The sequence below is a fragment of the Vigna unguiculata genome, chromosome 10, assembly GCF_004118075.2.
Source record: "Vigna unguiculata cultivar IT97K-499-35 chromosome 10, ASM411807v1, whole genome shotgun sequence".
NCBI lineage: Eukaryota > Viridiplantae > Streptophyta > Magnoliopsida > Fabales > Fabaceae > Vigna > Vigna unguiculata.
In genome coordinates this window covers 29,240,913-29,262,806 of record NC_040288.1, presented here as the reverse complement: position 1 = coordinate 29,262,806, position 21,894 = coordinate 29,240,913, and the positions used below count along the sequence as shown (strand labels likewise).

General features: G+C 34.8%; 2 protein-coding genes across 4 annotated transcripts; one reads left to right on the top strand and one right to left on the bottom strand.

Annotated features, from left to right (window-relative positions):
• The first annotated feature begins 486 nt into the window (after positions 1–486).
• LOC114167130 lies at positions 487–13,595 on the top strand. Of its 2 annotated transcripts, none has more exons than XM_028052095.1 (13): positions 487–1,029; positions 1,210–1,244; positions 1,347–1,425; positions 1,528–1,606; positions 4,558–4,638; positions 4,721–4,863; positions 5,165–5,215; positions 5,712–5,871; positions 6,830–7,010; positions 11,316–11,423; positions 12,086–12,208; positions 12,293–12,344; positions 12,806–13,595. In XM_028052095.1, the coding sequence occupies exons 1-13, from the start codon at positions 751–753 to the stop codon at positions 12,956–12,958; spliced, it is 1,524 nt and encodes a 507-aa protein (XP_027907896.1). In that variant the 5' UTR covers positions 487–750; the 3' UTR covers positions 12,959–13,595. The 2 variants fall into 2 exon arrangements, with proteins under 2 accessions (XP_027907896.1, XP_027907895.1); XM_028052094.1 differs by having other exon boundaries at positions 4,718–4,863.
• A 1,069-nt stretch (positions 13,596–14,664) lies between these two features.
• Positions 14,665–21,894, bottom strand: LOC114166031. Of its 2 annotated transcripts, none has more exons than XM_028050685.1 (5): positions 21,555–21,894; positions 17,863–17,975; positions 17,375–17,746; positions 16,174–16,927; positions 14,665–14,997 (listed from the first exon to the last, which is right to left on the bottom strand). In XM_028050685.1, the coding sequence occupies exons 1-5, from the start codon at positions 21,778–21,780 to the stop codon at positions 14,927–14,929; spliced, it is 1,536 nt and encodes a 511-aa protein (XP_027906486.1). In that variant the 5' UTR covers positions 21,781–21,894; the 3' UTR covers positions 14,665–14,926. The 2 variants fall into 2 exon arrangements, with proteins under 2 accessions (XP_027906486.1, XP_027906487.1); XM_028050686.1 differs by having other exon boundaries at positions 17,863–17,943.

Sequence of the window (21,894 nt, the reverse complement as noted above, 5' to 3'; positions counted from 1 at the left end):
CTAATGCTATTTTTTCAAAAAGCCTTGAAAATTTCTTAATACATACTTTAATCATATTTTTTATGTATTTTTGTCATCGTCATTTGCTAAATCATTGTTTAACCACGTTTTATGCATCAAGTAAGCAAATTTTTTTATGACAAGATACTATGCGTAGATAATGTTTCATACATATATTTGTTTAGTTTGTAACTTCATATAATAATATATTAATTTTTAAGTGGACTATTTAGACGAACTATGACTCACTTCTCAATTTTTTTTTTTCACTTTAAAAAGTGAAATTTAATTTGTAAATTGATAAACTTTTAAAATCAAGAGCAATGCTAATTTTTCACTAACAAATCGGCACATTTTACGATTCAAAAGATGAACAATTTTAAATTTTAAAAAAATGAAACAATAAGTAAATTTTAAAATATAAATATTGTACAATGTTAACCTTTATTTAATTTTAAGGCCTTCCAAGCTCATAAATCTTTTTCTTCTATTTAATTTTTAAGGGTTCATCTACCGTATGAACTCAATAACCCTTTCTCTCTTAGTTACATTCACAATCACAAGCGAAACTCTCTGTTCTTCTTACCCTTCAATCCTTCTTTGTTTCGCATATACCCAATTCTACTTTCACTCTTTCATTTTTCGCAAACTGACTCTATTTTTACTGAATCCTCGTTCATGCACCTTATGAAATCAATGTTGTGATTTCACCAATTTTGTGGTGTGTTAAGCAGAGCAAATTCAGAAGACATGGAAAATTCCCAAGATCAACCACTTCCTCCAGGTGTTCCTTCGTGGCCAAACTATGCCCATGCCGCTCCTTCACCTCAATACCCTTTTCCTCCCAACGCCCCCAACAACCTTCAACAAGAAATTAACCCTTCCAATTCTAATCTTATTGTGAACATTAGAGTGGATGATGCCACAGTAACAGTTTCCAATAACATCGCTTCGAACTACTATGGAGCACAGTTCAATGGGTCGCGCGACATTGATATTGCTGCTCAGGATGCAGTGCTGCGAGAACAAGTATGTTGCTAATCTCTTTTGTGATGTTTTGAGATTGTGGAGAAATGTGGGTGCAATTGTTGTTTTGTTCATCTTGTGGACTGTGTTTTAAGTTCTTGCTCTGGTGTTTTTTTTTTTTTTTTTATTTGGTTAGTTGTTATTTGACTGTTCTGGTTGTTTTTGATTTGTTTTTGTTGATAGGAAATTGCGATGCAAAATGTCATAAGGAGTCAAAGGTGTGTGTTGATTTTCGTTTTCCTTTGTTCAATTATGTGGAATGCTTTCTTTGTTCAATTAGTGGGATTGTTGAGTTAGATGTTTGTGTTGTGCCATTCCAGAGAGGGAAGAACTGCTGTTGCACCTAACGAGGATAATTTGGATGTATTCTCAGAGCGGCGCGACCCCAACGCTTTGAAGGTGTGTGGCAAAAACGTGATTGGGATTAATTTTATTTCTTTGGAGAGTAGGAGAGTTAGACTGAGCTTTTCTATTTTTGGTTTTTATTTTTTTAAAAAACAGGAGCATTTGTTGAAAATGGCCACAGAGCATAGGGCGGAAATGGCTGTCAAACGTGGGAAAGCTGCACGTGTGGAAGAAGGTCTGTAGTTTACTTAACCGAGTATTCTTATTTCTGTACCATTTTGCTTCCTTTTTCTCCAGTTCAATGATTAAGTGGCATTGGTGGCTTGTTATTGGTGGACTGATATTACTTTATACTCTTACCTTCATTTATGACTTCATTTTCTTTGTACATTGCACCATCTTCTTTTTCCATTTGGACTTCGGGACGCTCAACTCTTATGGACCTTTCTTTCTCATAATATTTCTTTTCCCATTTTGTTGGCTCTTACATTTAATCGACATCTAACATCTTTATAGAAATGCAGAATAAATCATGCGTCTATCCCCTTCATACAAACATGAGAACCCTTGGTTGTAAAGGATTTTGACAAGAGAAGTAAATAACTGTCTTATTTATGTATAATATTGTGTGTATATATATTAGAGTAGCATTCATACATCTGTAAAGGTATTCCTCAATGGATCTTTAAATAAGGGAGAGCATCAGGTAGTAGAGGATGGGCGGTAAACAAATGGGTAGCATCTGTCAACTGGAAAGAGTATAAATTAATGTTAGAATAATTACATCTATGTATTATCATTAAGTCTAAGTAGGGAATAGTGTGTTGGGAACTCTATCAGCTGTAGCTACTGTGGTCCCTAATTCTGTATCTAGGTGTGCAGTCCCTTAATCTTCCATTCTTGTATCAGTTTTTTCATTATAAATAGAAGATTATAAGACGGGTCCTTCCTCGAAAAATATAATTTCTCTCTATTTTAATCTTAAGTATTATGAAATACTAAATACAGATCTAAAATTTTGGTTTTAATAATAAAGGACATATTGTAAGGTTGATCATACCACTATATCATGTTGGATTTATAAGGTTTTAAGAAAGGAAAACGGAAAGGCAAGAACGACAGTTAATATGAGCATCCTTGTGGAATTTGGGCTGGCCTTGTTCCTTAACGCAGTAATTCCCCCAAAGGAACAGCTAGAGCACTTTGAATGGATTAACCATAGGAAATCTTCAGGCAAACTCTGGGGGTTCTTTGAATGTAATTAGATATTACTTTACAAGTTTACCCTAATGTAGGGTCTGTTAGGGACAGTAAGCAGCTTATTTAAGTGCTTACCGAATAATTGCTTATCATGTATACACTTATTTATAAGTTGTTTCAATAATTGAAGATGAGGCAGGGCTAAATTGTTTCCGTACAAGTTGTTAATTTTTTCATAAGCTATAGTAGAGAGTTTATTGAGAGAAGCTAAGATAGCTTGTAAATATATCATAGCAATTATTTTTTAGCTCTTCCAAATACTTACAGAAGCACTTATGTCATAAGATAAGCCTAAATAAACTAAGAATCAGCTCTTTGAAACACATCACTAATAGTAATAATTTCATCTATACAATGCTGTCAAACTTGAGGATCATAAGTTGACTCGTGAGTGTTATGAGTATACGAAAAGTTATATTCATAGACCTGTGCATGCATTAAAAATAATGCAGCGATAAAAATAACTCATGATAAGTCTTAAGTAGTTTGATCCAATGAATAACACAGCTAAAAATAGGTTCACAATTCATAAAATTACTCATAAAATAACTAAGGAACTCATGGATGCTTAATACAAACAAACAATCCAAGGACACCATTCATATTAAAAGCAGTATAAGCATCCTTCTCCACTTCTTCGTTTTCATTAATGTCATCTCTTCCATGACCATCATTATCAGCAATTGGAGGAACCTCCAAATTATCCATTGCTGCAGCAACACCAGCACTAACATCTTCTCCAACGTTAACTTATATGCTTTCATCCGAAGCATCCAAAGTTGAGAAGTCTTCACTTGTTGCTACATTAAATGGTATAGCATTGTTGTATAAAAAGAAAGCAATTCTTGATATGCATCCTCCCTCTCACTTTTTTTGAAAATGACATTTATAGTAGTTTGGCTGCCTACTCCGCTTTTCTTGAAAATCCTTGATGAGTCATAACTCTCTTCTTGCCTTTAGTCCTTTTCTAGTATCTTCTGAATTACTGACACTACTCCCCTTTCAAATTCTTTGAATTTTGTTTTTTTAATCAAATTTTGCACACCTGATAAACAGCATCCAAAATTAATTTTTTAACATCTTTAGGAACTGCTTTACATGTCCAATATCATTTGAAAATCCTGCTAGATGATGCTTCAATCAATAGATTCCTTCTGTTAATACTTTTTCACAATATTTACTTCACAGTTCTTGCTTTCCCACCAATTAAAACACACTGACTCCTAGCAGGATCAGTCCTTGCTCCTATGCCACTTCCTCTTCTAGCAGTGTGACCAACCACCCCTAGCTGATGCCGTTCTTTTTTTCTTCAAATTCTAAACAGAACAGAGAACACTCTCCCACAAGAACAAAATAAGTAAAGACACAATAGAACATAGCAAGTGTTGACGACTGTGAAGGCATCCTTGGCAACAATATTCTATGATGCTGACAAAGGAGAAGCTACTGTCGGCAGTAGTGACATTAGTGTTTTGATGGCTGTCAATGATGACAGTTATGGTTGTTTGACTGCAGTGTCAGCGTCAACATAGGGGTGCGCACGGCGTCATGAGTAATCTCCTCCGTTTCTGATTTGCAAATGGGTGGGAGGAACCCTATCAGAACAAAAGGGCCATATGAGTTGGGCTTTTCTTTTAGGGTGGGGTTGAGTCTTGTCTTTTAGCCAACAAATGGGCTGTTGAACCCTAGTTGCAAAAAGTGGAAAGGATTGATGTGGTGCATAATTCCGGGATTTGACAAGCGCGATCCTGCAGTGATCTGCGCCTCTCCAGATCTTCCATTTGTGTCAGCTTTTAGGTCCCCTGTACTTGTGGGATCAGATGAGTATGCGAGTTTACTCACGATTTTTACAATATTGCGTGTGATTGTTTTTTTAGTGGTAATAGCTTGTCTGATTACTTTGGTATCATATGCATTTTGTATCAGGTAACACAGAAATAGGCAATGGATATGGTGTGCCTGGTGGAGGTGCCTACTATGATGGTCCAAAACTTAATACTACTGCAGGTAAATATGATTACAAAGATTTTGTACTCATGCTGTAGACTCTTGTACCTTAAGTTTTGTGGCTTCTGGAACTGTGAAATAGGTAACAATGCCATCAGTCAGTCTGATCCTATACTTGATAGATGTCCAGAACAAAAACCTGCAGCTAAAGAATTGCCCGAGTACCTCAAGCAGAGGTTGAGAGCTAGGGGTATTCTTGGAGACAATTCATGTACGGCAGATATTGTAAGTATATTATCTTAGATTATATTTGCTATCATACTCACTTTCCCCTCCTTCCCCTGTTTATGTTTTCTTTTCTATTATTTTCCTACTTGGAAGTGCGAATGACAATCAATTTCTGAGGTCTCGTTCCACAACTTCGTGCGACAAAATTTCATCTGTGGTTTGAAATACTAGATATTCTAGCATTTAAAACTATTGTGCTGCGACTTTAACTTCTATTTTCTCATTCTCTTAAGTGTTTTACTGTAATTACTTTCAATCTGTTCAACTACCTTACATATTACCTGTTTCTGAGTTTCAGAAAGCCACTGCAGCTGAACATACGGAAAATCAAAAGTTGCCACCAGGATGGGTATGTTTCACTATCACATGTTATACAGTTTGCCTTAGAATTTCGGTGGGATATTTCTGGGCATATGCCTTTAGCTATTTAAACCTCTTAATCAGTCCTGGACCGTCTTAAATCAAATTGTAATTTCTACAGAAAAAAAGATAGAATTAAGATTTTGGTGTCACAGCTGCTACATATTTAATCATCACCACAATCCTGGGTATATCTTTTTGCAAAACCAAAAGGGAAGGTAAATAAAATATCGTTGACTGAAAGTTTTGGCATGTGAATTATGGAAGAATGAAACCTTAGGCTTGACAAACAAGAAATTAGATGTTGGGCTTTACTCTGTACCCAGTTAATGAAATAATTTTTGTTCCAAAGTAGAAGTTCATGAGTAGGCTTGAAGGTACATAATGATATCTTATTGCGCATTATAAGTTTGGACATTGAACATATCTTAATTTTATCAATACCTTACTACTTCTAGCTTATGAATCTCTAATTTTCCATGTAGGTTGAGGCAAAAGATCCTGAAAGTGGGGCATGTTATTATTATAATGAAAGTACAGGGAAGAGTCAATGGGAAAAACCTCAAGAATCATACTTAACTGAGCAATCACCATCATCTTCACATCTTCCAGAAAATTGGGTGGAGTCATTGGATGAAACAACAGGTTCAGCTATAATTATCATGTGGTTGCATCTGGTCTCTATGAGTTTTATTGATTATATTCTAAGGAGACTCCAATGAGTTCATGATTCTTAGATGTGAAAAGTTTCTCTTATATCAAATGCCCTGCTAGTCTTATAACTGTTAATTTTCTTTTGAAATCTATCTAGCCATCACTAACTAACGATGACCTTCTCCGATAATAGAAGTGAGTTTAACCCAGTATATTTACGAAACAATAACCCCCTAAAGGAACATATCTTATGTAATCAAGTATATCTAAATTATACATGTATTGTTAGGAACATTTTATTTATTCCTTGTTGAGAATAAAGAAAATAGGGTTTGAGATTAATCTTCTTTGTATAGAAAATACACATAGGGGCTATATTTATAGTAAAGAAAATATGCGCTAAGCCCAAAATACATATGAAAACTAATAACAAAAATAAGATATTAATGATATCTTAACATTCCTTTATTGTATTTTTATTATCAGAGGATATCAAATCTCCTTTACTTATTACATTAATTTCATTTTCTCTATATAAATATGCATCCGTGTTATCTCAAACACATGATTTCAGTTCAATGTCTCTCTTTCTTATAGTTTAACAATTTTAACATTTGACCATTTATTTATTTATTCTTCCCTTTTGCATGTTTTTGTTTTGTCAACTAGTAAACGTATTTGTTTCTTTATTCATTGTTGTTTGATATAAACATGACAAATTTTCAGTGACCAAGTATATATGCTACCAGGTTCAATATACACTTTAGTTTCTTGGTAGAGAAATAAAACGTTTTAACACTTGCGAAGTGATTTTTATTAGAGTGGCTTGTGTTGTTGAGCCAGTTTATCCATATACTTGATTGTACTTGTACAATTAATTTTTCTTCTATTTTGCCATTGTTTTTAGAATTTTGTAATTTATTGTATCAATTATTTCTTTGTATTTCAGGTCATAAATATTATTACAATACAAAAACTCATGTATCACAATGGGAGAGGCCTAATTTAGCTCGCAAAGTTTCGGTTGGTGATGGACATGACCAATCATCTAATTTACCACGGTGCATGGGATGTGGTGGTTGGGGTGTTGGCCTTGTTCAAGCATGGGGTTACTGCAATCACTGTACAAGGTGGAGAGTTGTTACTGTTAATGATTACTGAGGTCTTTGTTTATGTTTTGTTCATCTTATTTAGGAAGAAATAATTGCTTATTTCTGGAGAATGGTTACCCTTGAGCGATTGTTTCTTTAGAAATAATCCCAACCAAACATGCTAATGTTGGAGAATTCTTATTGCTATAATTACATAAACAAGGCACAAATCTTTTAGAATGAAGAATATCTGGATTATATGTGTTTTATTAGGCATGTTTTTATTTATCACCATATCGTCTCTCAAGCCAAATGTACTTGCATTTGACGAGACTTGATACTTACGAAATTATATTTTATACTTTGTTGTTTAAGCACATAATCAAAACCAAAGTAAAGGGTCTGTTGAACTTTCACCTAACTAGTGATCTTGACGAGGAAATCTATGTGGAGCAACCTCCTAGTGATGTCATCTTCATAGATCCTATATGTTCTCAAGCAATTCTCAGTTTGAAATGATAGAAAGTGATGTTGATAATTCTGTCTTATTGTCATTCTTTCCAAGAATGTATCTACCTCAATTTGTATCTTGACTACATTGTTATCACAGGAGAAAATGAGGATGTATCTGCATTATTTTCAGCTTATTGATGATTATAGTCCTGTAATGACAGGGTATAATTCATTTTGACACACCACATCAAAGGGAATTGAGAGAAAAATTAAAGTTTCCTGAAAACCAAAATTAGTTAACCAGATTTGGTGGGTGACATCCTTTAGGCTTTTGTATACTAATTCCATGCAATGGGGTTACACATACCCAAGCCTTGTTTCACTGCTATAGATGAAATTGTTCAAAGGCTTAACCAATTACTGGCCTTGTCATTTTAAGGCAAACCATTATTCCCTTCTGATCTTTCCTCACAACACCATTTGTGACAGAGAGATGCTTGCCTTGCTCACTTGTAATGTGTTAGTTCATCTGGATCATACGTTGAATTGTAGTAGGAGGTCATTGGAAATATGCTTTAATTGTAAATAAATAAACCTACAAAAATACAACCAGAATGTTGAGAATAAAGAAAATAGGATTGAGATTAATCTCCCTTGTGTATAAACCACACATAGGGTAATATATTTATAATAGAGAGAGGTACAAGTAAAAAGAGTAACTGAAAATAAAAAGATTAAATAGAAGATATTGTTTGATATTGTGGTTATCAATATCTAACAATATCTTAATAATATCAAACAATATCTAACACTCCCCCTCAAGCTGGAGCATACAAATTGTATGTGCCAAGCTTGTTACAAATAGAATCAATTCTAGGCCCCCGTAAAGACTTAGTAAAAATATCTGCTAACTGATCACTTGAGTTAACAAATTCAGTTTTGATGTCTCCAGACATAACCTTTTCCCGAACGAAATGACAATCAATCTCAATGTGTTTGGTCATCTCATGAAAAACAGGATTAGAGCTAATATGAAGAGCAGTCTGATTGTCACACACAAGTGTCATTTGAGTAACATCTCCAAATTGTAACTCTTGAAGCAATTGCTTAAGCCAAACAAGTTCACAGGCAGCTAAGGCCATAGCTCTATATTCTGCTTCTGCACTGGATCTTGCTACAACACTCTATTTCTTACTTTTCCACGAGATCAAGTTACCACCAATGGAGACACAATACCCAGATGTAGATCTTCTATCAGAAGGAGATCCTGCCCAATCAACATCTGAATAGCAAACAACTTTTGTATGGTTATTAGAACCATATAACAATCCTTTTCCAGGAGATTTTTTAATATACTTCAAGATGCGAATGACTGCATTCCAATGATCTTCATATGGAGAATTAACAAATTGGCTTACCACACTGACTGCAAAGGAAATGTCAGGACGAGTAACGGTAAGATAATTCAATTTTCCAACCAATCGTCTATACTGCTCAGGATCAGATATCAGCTCCCCTTGATTTGGTAGAAGTTTAGTATTGGGATCCATGGGTGTATCAACAGACTTTGAACTCATCAACCCAGTTTCCTCCAGAATATCCATGGCATACTTTCTCTGAGATATAACAATACCATCATTAGACTGTGCCACCTCAATACCCAAGAAATATCTGAGTTTGCCAAGATCTTTGGTCTGAAAATGGTGACAGATATGTTGTTTCAACTGAGAGATGCCATGGTTGTTACTCCCTGTAAGAACGATGTCATCAACATATACTATCAAATAAACACATCCAGCACTCGAGTGTTGATAAAAGACAGAATGATCTGCTTCACACCGAGTCATACCAAATTGCTGAACAACATTGCTAAACTTTCCAAACCAAGCCCTAGGAGATTGTTTTAGACCATATAGGGATTTGCGAAGACGACATACCATCCCTGAAGACTCCCCCTGAGCAACAAATCCAGGAGGTTGCTCCATATAGATTTCTTCTTGCAAATCACCATTGAGGAAAGCATTTTTAACATCTAGTTGATAAAGAGGCCATTGTTGAAGAGCAGCCATGGCGATAAATAAACGAACAGAAGCCATCTTTGCCACGGGGAAAAAAGTATCTCCATAATCAAACCCAAAAATTTGAGTATAACCTTTGGCCACAAGACGAGCTTTGAGGCGATCAATAGTACCATCAGGTCCAACTTTGATAGCAAACACCCACTTGCAACCAACAACAGATTTCCCTGACGGCAACGGGACCAATTCCCAAGTTCCACTGTTTTGAAGAGCACTTAATTCATTTGCCATGGCCTGACGCCAACCAGGATGGGCTAAAGCGTCACGGACAGTTTTTGGAATGGTCACAGAAGAAAGAGAGGAAAGACATGTATAAAAAGGTAATGACAATCGATGATAACTCAAAGCAATATAATGGGGAGAGGGATTACGGGTAGAACGCATACCTTTTCGGAGGACAATGGGAAGGTCAGACTCAGGCGTCAGAGCCGGAGGAGACAAAGTAGTTGGCACTGGAGTGGAGTCACATGGTGGTGGTTGTGATCGATTACGGCGACTATAAACCTGAAGAGGTGGTGGAGGAGGAGGTGACTGCAGAGCAGGAACCGAGGGTGAAGACACAGTAAGAGGGTCACAAACAATAGGAACATTAAAGGTATTAGAAGAGTTGTCAGGATTGGATAGAGTCAGAGGTGAAGATTGACTCTTAAAATAAAGGGAGACTCCATAACTGCACCAACGTGTGTAGAGGGACGGAGATAATAAAGACCATGAGACTCATATCCTGTGCCAATCACCTGTTTCGAACTCCGGTACTGTAAACATACATAATTGTTGGTAAAAGAAACAACACAATCAAGAGAACGAGTTAGGCGACTTATGGACAACAGGTTAAAAGGAGACCCAGGGACATAAAGAACATTATCAATGGTTAAAGAAGGAAAAAGTTTAACAGTGCCAACACCATGAGATGAGACTCTAGAACCATCAGCCAGTGTGACAGAAGGTAAAGGATTAGTAGAGGATAAAGAAGAGAACAAAGATTTGTTACCAGTAATATGATCAGTGGCTCCTGAATCAAAAACCCAAGGACCAGGAGAAGAAGATTGAGTCAGACCAACAAAAGATGTACCTGTGTGAGCAACAGATGCAGTGGAACTAGAAAACTGTTGATCCTTATACCATTTGAAAAATTTGTTGAACATAACAAGTATATCGGATGAAACAGAAGAGATTTCATAACTGAAAGAGGCTGCGGAAGACGCCATGGAGGAACTGGAAGAGACGCAGCTTCGAATAGCGCGTGAGGGACGATCAGAATTGTATGGTCGCTGGTCGGAACTAACACTCCGACGACGATGACTTGGCAGCGACGGTGGTGGCGGCTCCGGCAGTGGCTTCGACGGCGCCGCCGGAGGCTCCGGTGGCGGCAGAGGCGGAGGCAGCGATAGCGAAAAAAAAAAAAAAAAAAAAAACCTTAAGCTTTAGATACCATGTTGAAAATAAAGAAAATAGGATTGAGATTAATCTCCCTTGTGTATAAATCACACATAGGGTAATCTATTTATAATAGAGAGAGGTACAAGTAAAAAGAGTAACTGAAAATAAAAATATTAAATAGAAGATATTGTTTGATATTGTGGTTATCAATATCTAACAATATTTTAATAATATCAAACAATATCTAACACAGAACAACATATCCCACTCACTGTGGTGAAAATGAAATCCACAAAATTAATGTTGATTTTTTTTCTCTTCATGTATTACGTCATCTGCTTACATTTTTTTTTCTAAATTAGCAACAAAATTAGTAGCATAGGTTTATCTCTAATATTTCTTTTGTTTTTATTGTCAAAATTAACAAATGCAGGGCTCTGAATCTTCCTCAATGTCAGTACTTGTCCTCAAGTTTGAACAATCAGCAAAGCAGTGCTGCACATCCCTCTCAAATTTCAGATAATAAGTCTAACAAAGAGAGGTTAGTTGCATGAAGATCTACAGTGCTATTAAATTTTTAACTAAAGCTCATTTCTGTTCAGTTAATCTATCTAAGCCAATTTTGTTACTGTGCACCCTTGAGGCAGACCTCTATAATAATATATAATTAAATTTCATCTTTCGCTGTCCATCTTTTAGATTTTCTCTTTTCTACACTATGCTTTCATGAAAAATCTACAGTATGCTTAAATTAAAAGCTTGTATAGCAACTACACTTTCTTTTAGGTTCTCTTCCATATTGCGATAAATACTTCCTAGAGTTCAATAGTGGTAGGTGCATTCTGAAGAAATGATTGATGAAAATTAAGGGGAAGTGAACTTTTGAAAAGAAACTGATAGGAACCAGTATTAATAAATAAAAGCAATATAACTGCAGAGGTAGAGCTCTCATTACAACGGACACAAGAATGTAAATGCAGAATGATAGAAAATGAAATCTATCAAGCGTGAAGAGCCTACTCTGTCCCGTGACCTCTGCCACCATAGATATTTCCCAAAATGCTCAATAATCATACAGTCCATTTAGTTGTTTGTTGGGTCGGGAGTTGTGGGCTCGGTTGTATCATCTCATATTGAGTTATCTCACGGTTTGTTTTTACTGGTGCCATAAAGGATTGTAATGATTAGAATTTCTTTCTCCAGGACCAGTTCGAAACCTTCATTTCACAAGGGTAGAAAAGGGGGAAAGAAACGTGCTCATGCTGAGGATGATGAGTTGGATCCCATGGACCCTAGCTCCTATTCTGATGCTCCTCGTGGTGGCTGGTATGTGTATTGTGTGTGCTACACACACATAATAGAAAAACTCGATTAAATGATTAGTAATTGTAAATGTATGATTACTTTCAGGGTCGTGGGACTGAAAGGTGTGCAGCCACGAGCAGCTGACACAACAGCAACAGTATGTACATTATTTCTTTTTAATTTTAATTTTTATTTTCAGAAATTCTTTTGTTCCTATCTTTTCCTTAGTTGCTTTCCTTATTGATAATTTTGATGTCTATTTTTTTCAATGTAATTTTAACCAAACAAACGCTTTAACCTCGTATACGTGGATGCCTTAATTCTGAGATGAATTTTGTAACTGAATGAAGTTATCCGCCAAAATGTCGTGTGTAAACAATAAAAAAGTTGGTGAAATTGTGTAATGAAAGATTACAGGTAGAGTTGGTGGATATTGAGCTTCTATTTGATGCCAAACTAGCCTCTAGAGTTGCTAGTATCAAGTGCCAGTAGGTAGCAGTGATGCTTGTTATGCAGAAACAGAGAAAAGTCGAATGTCTGCCATAATATTTTTGGTTTTGTTTTCTTGACATTTTTCAACTGAACATGATCTATAAGTTTTTTTTCGATCAATTTCAGGGTCCTCTCTTTCAACAACGACCATATCCATCACCTGGAGCTGTTTTGCGGAAGAATGCTGAAATTGCTTCTCAGAAGAAGAAACCAAATTCACATTTTACTCCCATTTCCAAAAGGGGTGATGGAAGTGATGGGCTTGGTGATGCAGATTAGAACCATCTTATCAGAACAATGAGCTCATTTGTCTTATTCTTTTTGCCAAGTGGATGAAATTTATCAGATACATTTTACTCTAATATCCAGGAGTTAGATAAGGATGTCACTGCATTGGCAAAACCATCTGTGCTCTGTTGTGCAGTAATACTATGACTTACTGCAAATACTGGAAAATTTGCATCACTTCAATGTTATAACCAAATGACTGAACGGAAGCCATACTTGGAGCATTCTCACGGGTGATTATGAAAATGGCACTCGGCTTGGTAGGCATTCATGAGCAGAAACGTCATAACCATATGATTTTTCACGATTGGAAAGTTCCAGAACCTCAAGGTTGTGAGAAAGGAAATTCTGAACCTTCCACCATGGTCTGTGCTCATTCATTCTGTTCATCATATAGCCAGTCATGTTACGCTAGACATATAATTTTCTCTTTTCATTATAGATGAGATTTTATGATGGTTGATGGAGACATAATTTTTTTTCTTCAATGCGTTCTTCCCCTCCTTTCTCCTTTCTCTGCAGAGCTGTAGTAATGATGACAGTGGAAGTGTGATACAGTAAGAGAGTTAATATCAGAGTTAGAAATGGTAAAGGTTCAGGATGGAAAAAGTCTAGGAATTGAACTTAATGCCAACTGAGTTATTTAATTTGTTTGATATTTTAATCATTCTAAAAATTATAACTTAAAACATAACTCATTATTTTCATTATTCTGCTAAATTAAAATTTTACAAGTACAAGCACAAAATCTCGTCCAAGATAAAAATATTGATGTTTTAGGAATCAAGTTTGATTTCAATGCTTTTATTAGTAATTGTTATTGATGTTTATCAAAGAAAAATTAACATTAATATGTAATTAACCTTTCATAACATGTATTCATTAAAAGAAAAATTAACACAATTAACCTTTGATATTAATGTTAATTGTAAATTTAAAATATTAATTATTAACGTTATTTTTTTAATAAACATATTTAACAATTACTAAATACTAAATACATGTTAATTGTTAACAAAATTCAATTAAAGTTCTTATATTAAAATTGTAATTTTGCTTTCTTATTATACTAAAACCAAAATATATTAACATTTTCATAATCAATGAGGAGAAAGGTGTGGGGGTTAAATTAAATAAATCATATGGAGAAAATAAAGAGATTGTGTATTGTGTTTGAAGACTAGATGGAGTCTACTCATTACACAAATACATAAAGACTAGATGAAGTTTAAATTAAGTTTAAATGCCTGATGCAAGAAGACTCTAAAACAAAAGCCTGATGCAAAGGAACAGAAAGTTAACACGCGCAAATCATAAGATACACATTTAACTGTGAGAACTCTACCTTCTAAAAAATGATTCTGACATTAGCACACAAACCATTTTAGTTTGATGTTTAATGTGATGTTATCAAGAACACAGAAGAAGCAAACAATGGACATTGAGTCTAATAGTGAAAATTGTCAGTGAAAAGTCAAATATGTTAATAAAACAGCTGCAACATAAAGTACAAGAAAAAACACCGAAACTCCAATGATAATTTTTACGACATTTATAAATATATGAGAAGCCATACATAAGAATAAAATGAAATGAAATATATATGTGAACTTCGTGTGAAATACATCCAAAATTGGATTTAAAAGCCATGAGAACCAAAAAGGAAATTGTTACAATTTTTTTTTCCTTTCATTTTCTTTTTCCATCTACTGTTACAGAACAACAGGAATGCACGTAATCAAGGCCTGCCACTTTAAGACTTTGACCTGAAAACGCATCCACTGTCTAGATTTTTTTCCCCTCTTTGAAGGGCACATTTGTTCTTGGATTTTTTAATCAACTATTTACACTCTTAATAACACCTCGTATTCACTCAGATGTGAGATAGCCTTTGCTTAGCTCACTCATTCTTAATAACTCTCTGGTTTATCTGGCTGAATGATATAGTTCAGAACTTGCTTATACAAGTAATAAAATTACGGAAAACATTAATGGTATCCAATTAACAGTCCCGGCACAACCTGCAGAATCTGCAAAGGAAAATGTCAGTACAAAGGAATACTTATTGGTCTCCTACAATGTTTTAGGGTTCAATGATCTGGCCAAATAAAATCAGAGGAACAGAAATAATTATGCATATATTTATAACATTTTGTAAAGTATTAAAGGATAAACTAACACAAAATAACAGAAATAAAGTCAAATAAGAATTTAAATCCATCAAAGGATTTAATATATGGTTCCATAAAAGATATAAAAGCCTTGTGTATGATGGACCTTTGTAACTAGCATAGGTTCTTTATTTGGTTAGAAGAATTTCTTTGATTGAATGAAAATATTTCAAGATTGCAAATAAAAAACCAAAGAAATCAATTAGTTCTCTATGGTTATAGGATATGGACTAATTCCAGTCAGTTTAGACTCATGAACTACACCTGAGCAGTCCACTGGATTTTTAATGGAAGCAACTATTCTGGTCCATTTTCATAACCATGGTAATTTATAATTAATGAATTACTACATACTCTCAAGAACTCAAATAATCGTTATGTTCATTTGCATTTCATATATAGACAATACCCATATACAATGAAACCCAAAAGTTTAGAAAAGCTCAGGATCATGAAGGGAATAGTCAACCTAAGGGCGTGTAAGTCACCTAGAGCTTAGTAACACAGTTTTTCCACTCTCTCTTAATAAGATGAATTTCATATATGATCTCACTAAAACAACCTGATTATGTGCTCTTTTCGGTGGAACCCTCATAAAACTTACGGTATCAAACAATTTCATGTTAGCATTGCTCATGATTATAATCTAATGTTGGAAGGTTAAATTTAATACTGATGAACTAGAAACCTCCATTAAAAAAAGAAGGGGACAACAAAAACATAAACAAAAACAAAGCATGAAAGTGTATTTCAATGCAAAACAGTGAAAGAACTTCTTCGGGACACGCAGAGTAGGAGTTAGTTTGAACCCATACACAATCTGTAGTTTCCTCCTTTCCTACTTCCCTTCAAAGCTCAACTTTATTAAGCTAATAATTTCTAATGCCTTTATAACCTTAGTAAACTCGATAAATTTAATAACAAGATATGACAAATACATTAAAACATGCGCAGACAAAAAATCATGTAAAACGAGTTGCCTCTAATTTAGAGTTCTTATGTTAGCTCATGCAAATAACCATTAACAACACTCACATAAAGATGGTGAGGGGCCATGAACGTGTGTGCTGGGACGTTCAGCAGATGGTTCATTCTTAGGAGGGGGCCCGACATGCGCAAATGCTATGTTTGGTAAAGGACTTAAGGCAGGAACTGAGAAATGAAAACCATGTGCTGAGGGTCGATCCTGTGGTGACGGAACAGGATAGTGTGGGGCATTAGTAGGAGCAACTGCAGGTGTTAGACCAAACTGTTTTCGAGTATTTTGGCTAGATCTCTTTCTATACCCGGATTGGCATTTCGGAGGTTGAGCATAAGAACTTCTCCCTGGGCCAGGCAGACTTCTTGCAGGGGCCAGAGAACCAAATTCAGGTGAAGCAGCACCTTCCCCAGTTGTAGGTGCAGGTGAAGGTGAAGTTTCAGGAAAAACATGTGTATTATGGTGGTGACTATGGTGGTGACTATGGTGGTGATGGTGGTGGTGGTGGTGGTGGTGGTGGTGGTGAGGATGAGGTAGAGGGGCAGGGGAAGGTGACCATGCAGAGCCACCACTGCCGGTGCCATGAAGGGAGTGTTGCAAGATGTATGATAGCCGAACCTGCTTAACCCTACCAAACTGAGTGTTATTCAACCCAAGGTTCCATGAATGATGTCCCATTATGGTTTGTGCCAGTTGCTTTAGCCTCTCCTTTGATGGTGTAATCCCAACTGCAAGTAGGACAGACGTTTGAACTGTGGTAGGAGCAGCTACTGTAGAACCTTCAGAATTTGAAAAGATGACATACAAGTTCTGCATACCAACAAGGAAACCAATCAGAATCAGGTTGGTGAGATCAGTATATTCGAAATCCTCCCAGTATTAAGAATAAGTAAATGTATATTGTGTAAGGATAAGGAATTCCTAGATTTAAAGATTATATGCAAGACATCTAGCTTATTTTTCATGCTATATGTTAGTCCTTTGGCTTATAGAGTTCACTTGTAATTGATAGATATCCCAAAACAGAATCCATAATGCCCATATAGAGGTAATCACACAGAAATTAGAAGGAAGGACAAGAGAGGTTGTGAGTTCAACTGCCTCACTAATACATACTAACAACTAACATTGCCGATCCAAAAAAAGAACACAGAATCCATAATTGACAGATTTCACATGACATCAGAAAGCATATAAAATATTAAAATCAAGAGCCATACAGCAAAAACAGTAAGGACAGAACTAACAAAGACAAACCTCATAAGGAGCCAAATGTAGCCCATTCTTTAGTTGACTAGTCAGCTCACCAAAATTTGTTTGTATTTCGTAAATGGAGAAATTCAAAGTAAAGTTGAATAGTGTTTGCACTGTTTGCAGAGGAAACACACTTTGTTGTGGAATGATAGTGATCCCTCCCTTAAATTTCAGCACCTCAAAATCGGAGGGTACCCCAAATAAGGATGAAGTGAGCAGGAGATATGATTGGCGCATAACCAAGTCTTTAAATGATGCTCCTATCAAACTAATGGCAGCTGCAGACATTTCTGAATATTTACCATCAGGATCAACTGCAAACACGACTTTTGTCATGTTTGATCGTGGTAAGAGATCCACATACAAGATGACCACCTGGTTTTAAAATATAAGAATGACGTCTATATCAAATAATATTAACATTAATAAAGTTCATTTAGCAAAAAAAAAATGTAAATAAAGTTCACAAAGGAAACAAGTGAAGATGTTACTTTGGTTGAGGGAACCCCTATCTCTTCAAAAATGTCATCAGAAAGCTGCAAAATATTGTCTTTTACCACAGAAACTGGCTTCTGCATATAAAAGCTTGCAACGATATCATGATCTGAAAAGTTAAAACAATGTCATTGAATAAAAAGATTATATAATCGTGCTTATATGAATTACATTACATTCTTTATCAAATAAATTATATAATAATATATGGTAACGTATGAGTTAGAAGCTTACAAATATATAATTATAAGGACATTTTCATATATCACAAAATTGAAGATAACATTCAATGGTTCATCATAAAATGTTGCATCACGTAGACATTTTGAATAGCCAACACATGACTCTCAGTCAAACTGATTAGTGTATTCAGCACCATGTCAGAAGGCACAGGAAAATAATGCACCCTATAAGACCAATAAAAAACTAGAAGAGATAAATTGTCAAATTTTTAGAGGTGAATTGTTTTAGTACATCCAAAAGTTCCACATTATTAAGAGTTGAGTGTAACAAGTGCAGCTGAGACCGGTAACAACAAAATGCATAATAGAGGGGCAGAAGAGTCAATTAATGATGCAATTCAGCAAGGACACCTTACAGATCATGGAGGCAGGAAAACCACGAGAATTAAAATATCTAACTCTAGGTTGAGGGATTTTGATTGGTCAAAAGTTTAGTATATATTCTGTTTGTTGTGGTGAGAGAAAGGGGGGATGGTTTTTGCTATGAACTTCTCTCTCTAGACCTATTTCTCATATTAAGTTTTCTTTCATACTGTTTTGGTCATTCTCTGTAATACTCATTATTCGGTGAGTACTTTCTGAAATTCAATAATACTGCTAAAGAAAGTTGAATTTGTTCCTGGAATACCTTGTTCTCTGTTTCATTGAGACTAAGGGTTTATTTATATATACCTTCTTCCCTTACCACCCATTGAAGTGTCTTTTTAATGACAAAACCATAGGAGAGGTGCTGAATATAAACTCAAAACAAATAATACAAATTATTGAGAATTAATATCTATAATTATCAGTGAAAACATCTTTAAACAAAACATACAAGTTAACACCAACAAATGTGAAATACAAGTTTTTTTATATTGGAATTATCTCTCATCATCATCTAAATCAAAGTTTCTTTATCATTTTCACTATTATGCCATCTTTAGATTTCAATTTTGGAATGAGAATCCCAAAATAGTCTCCTAAAAAACTCTATTTTATGTGATCTAAGACATATTTCGGAATCAAGACACATGATGTTGCTACTGGGGAAAATTTATTTTTCAAACATAATTAATTAAAACCAAAGTGTGAGACGCACAAATCAATATCACAAATAAAAGAAATAACCAAATGCACGAATTTACGGGGTTCAACACCTTTTACCTATGTTCTCAACAATATTTCATCATATAATATATCACATTACAAGTTTCCAAACAAACTTGTAAAAACTCCCCCATTCCAAGACCATCCTTTCTCTTAAAGTGGTGACCCCTCTCTCAAGTTTGGGTATGTCATATTTCTTCACCTCATTCCTGTATTTATATAGTAAAGATTCATGACTTCCTTCATAAATAGAACTAGCTGTACACTGATTCTCTCACCTATCCAAACATTCATTATGGTAGTGGATACTCCAAGAGTAAAAAAACATGCAAACCCTTAGTTTTCCATGACAGCTATTCAACCCGCTACATTAAACTTCTCTGCTATAGCAAACACTGTAACAGATAAGGGCGCTTAGCACTACTTAAAATCATGCTTAAACCTCGATAAAAAGTTAAAACTTTTGTTCTGAGCCACTTATAATGATCACAAAATTGATTTGCCAGTACCACATCCAGAACATAAACAAAATATTTCATTTCTCAAACCAGACAGAACATGTGGCGACACAATTCCAGCACCTGACTTGTTCCTTCCTATTTTTTTGGAAACAGATTTTCCAAAAGAATAAAATAGAGTCAAATGACATGTATATATCCTTTTTTCATACAGTTATCTTTCTTTAAAAACAATTTTTTTAGATACATTCAGACGCTAAATGAGAATACTTTTCTAATAGGGACTCAAACTTTGTTTTACCACGTTGAGGAAGACTAACCCTTTCATTATATTTGATCCCGTTGATGTTACATGCGTTTCTCTAATCATATTGGTAGGAATTACAAATCAAAATGATATACTCTATTAACAGTTATTTCTCATTGAGTCATTATTACTAGTAACGGTTTTATTTAAATAGAATTCTAACATTTAACCACTCCATATTTAGTTTGCATTATTTCCTGCACACGTGACGACAAAAATATAGAAAGAGACGGTTAATTTCATGCTTTTATGTACAAAGCAACTTATTTACTCTAAATATTCCAACAATTAAACTCATTATGAACAATAAAATATATTTATTGTAGCAGATATGAGAATACTGTGTCGGAAATTGTGGACATTTCATGCAAAAGTACGAGGCTAAAATATGTTATTAAAGGAAGTATATTGGAACTACATATATTCCAATGCTAACTGCCATTACTGCATCATCCAAGAAAATTGTTAGTTTAATTTTCTTTGTCCCTGCCTCCTCCATTACTTTTTATCTGCTGAAGTATTTAACCACCTAGGGTCTTGTGTTTCTTTTTTTATTTTTAAAACAACTTTGTAAATCTACTTTTTAGATAGTAAAGAGCATGTGGGAAGAAGATAGGATAATGCAAGAAAGAGTATGAATAAATATAAGTTTGAAAGCATAAAGTACTAAAAAACCTTAATATGTTAAGATTTTCTTTTAATTTTAAAAATGAGGAGGTACCACTTCTGAAAATAACTTTTAAAACTAGTTTTTTCTTCTTTTTTTCTGAAACAAAAAACAATTTTAAAGAATAGAACACAAACAAACCCTCATATTGTCAATTTCTCATATCCATCTTAACTTCCTATGGTTCTTCAAGTCATCACTCACAACACCTCACTCTTCCTCTAAAAGGTAAAGTGCTATGCAAACCCAGTATTCTCTTTGCGAATGCTAACATAAGCATTAAACCTATCAACGAATGAATATTGACATATAGAGTGACAAAGAAACCTCTCCATAACCAGCATAAAAGCTTCATGATTCTTATAGCTAGAATTTCCCAGAACAAAATTCTCATTACAATATTCCAGCTCAACCAAAATTCACAACAGCATATATGATAGTGTCAGATCCTAAGACTCGGAACCTTTTTGTTTTCACGTGCAACATCAAGATAATTTCAATATCCGTATCATTAAAATTAAAATTGTAATCAATTATAATTGTTTCGAACAATAATTTTCAAAGTAAAGAAAACATCAAACCACGATGCAACAAACAAATCTCCCCTTTTGTTCACAAAATATAATAAATAGCAAAAATTGAAAACCGCCCCACACACGGAAATATTAATTCGCTAACAATTTTCTTAACAAGCCTAAAATTAAAATTAAAACCCATCAAAGTTAAAATCTACATTTTCGTTCACATTGTTATCTTTTTCACTAAAAAATCCACCAATTATAAAAACAAATCCACTAATTATCAGCACAGGGATTTCTATTCTTAATTTAAAATTTTCCTAAAATTAAAATAAAAATACTAAATAAAGAAAGATACTTGAGTGAGAGAGTACCAAAAATTTGTTTGAAAAAAATTAAAAACTCACCTTTGTACTTAGAATTGAAATGAAGATCTTTGGGATCTGCAAAGTGAACGAATGGTGGTAACCAGAAGAGTGCTGAGAGAAAAACTGCAACTGAGAAAAGCAAGACAATAACGCATTTGATTCCAACAACAGAAAAGATGCAGCCGGACCCCACTGCATTCCGCCATGGATCCTCGGCGGCAACTGTGGATGGTAGAGAGTGGTCTTCTTCTCCGGACTTTCCCATTGCCGGCGAAGTGGGTCAGGGCCCATCGTCAGTTTGGGTCGGGTTTGGTGTACTCATTTAACAGTAAGTGGGAGAGAAGTGTGGGAAAATAAGTTTGAGTTGAGGATGGGTCTG

Excerpts from the sequence above, each read along its gene's own strand:
- LOC114167130 (XM_028052094.1), top strand. The coding sequence starts at position 751 with ATGGAAAATTCCCAAGATCAACCACTTCCTCCAGGTGTTCCTTCGTGG. Across the intron at positions 1,030-1,209 it reads ATGCAGTGCTGCGAGAACAA|GAAATTGCGATGCAAAATGT; the intron begins GTATGTTGCTAA and ends TTTTGTTGATAG. Across the intron at positions 11,424-12,085 it reads AATAAGTCTAACAAAGAGAG|GACCAGTTCGAAACCTTCAT; the intron begins GTTAGTTGCATG and ends TTCTTTCTCCAG.
- LOC114166031 (XM_028050685.1), bottom strand. The coding sequence starts at position 21,780 with ATGGGAAAGTCCGGAGAAGAAGACCACTCTCTACCATCCACAGTTGCC. Across the intron at positions 17,976-21,554 it reads TTTCAATTCTAAGTACAAAG|ATCATGATATCGTTGCAAGC; the intron begins GTGAGTTTTTAA and ends TTAACTTTTCAG. Across the intron at positions 16,928-17,374 it reads TACATTTGGCTCCTTATGAG|AACTTGTATGTCATCTTTTC; the intron begins GTTTGTCTTTGT and ends GTTGGTATGCAG.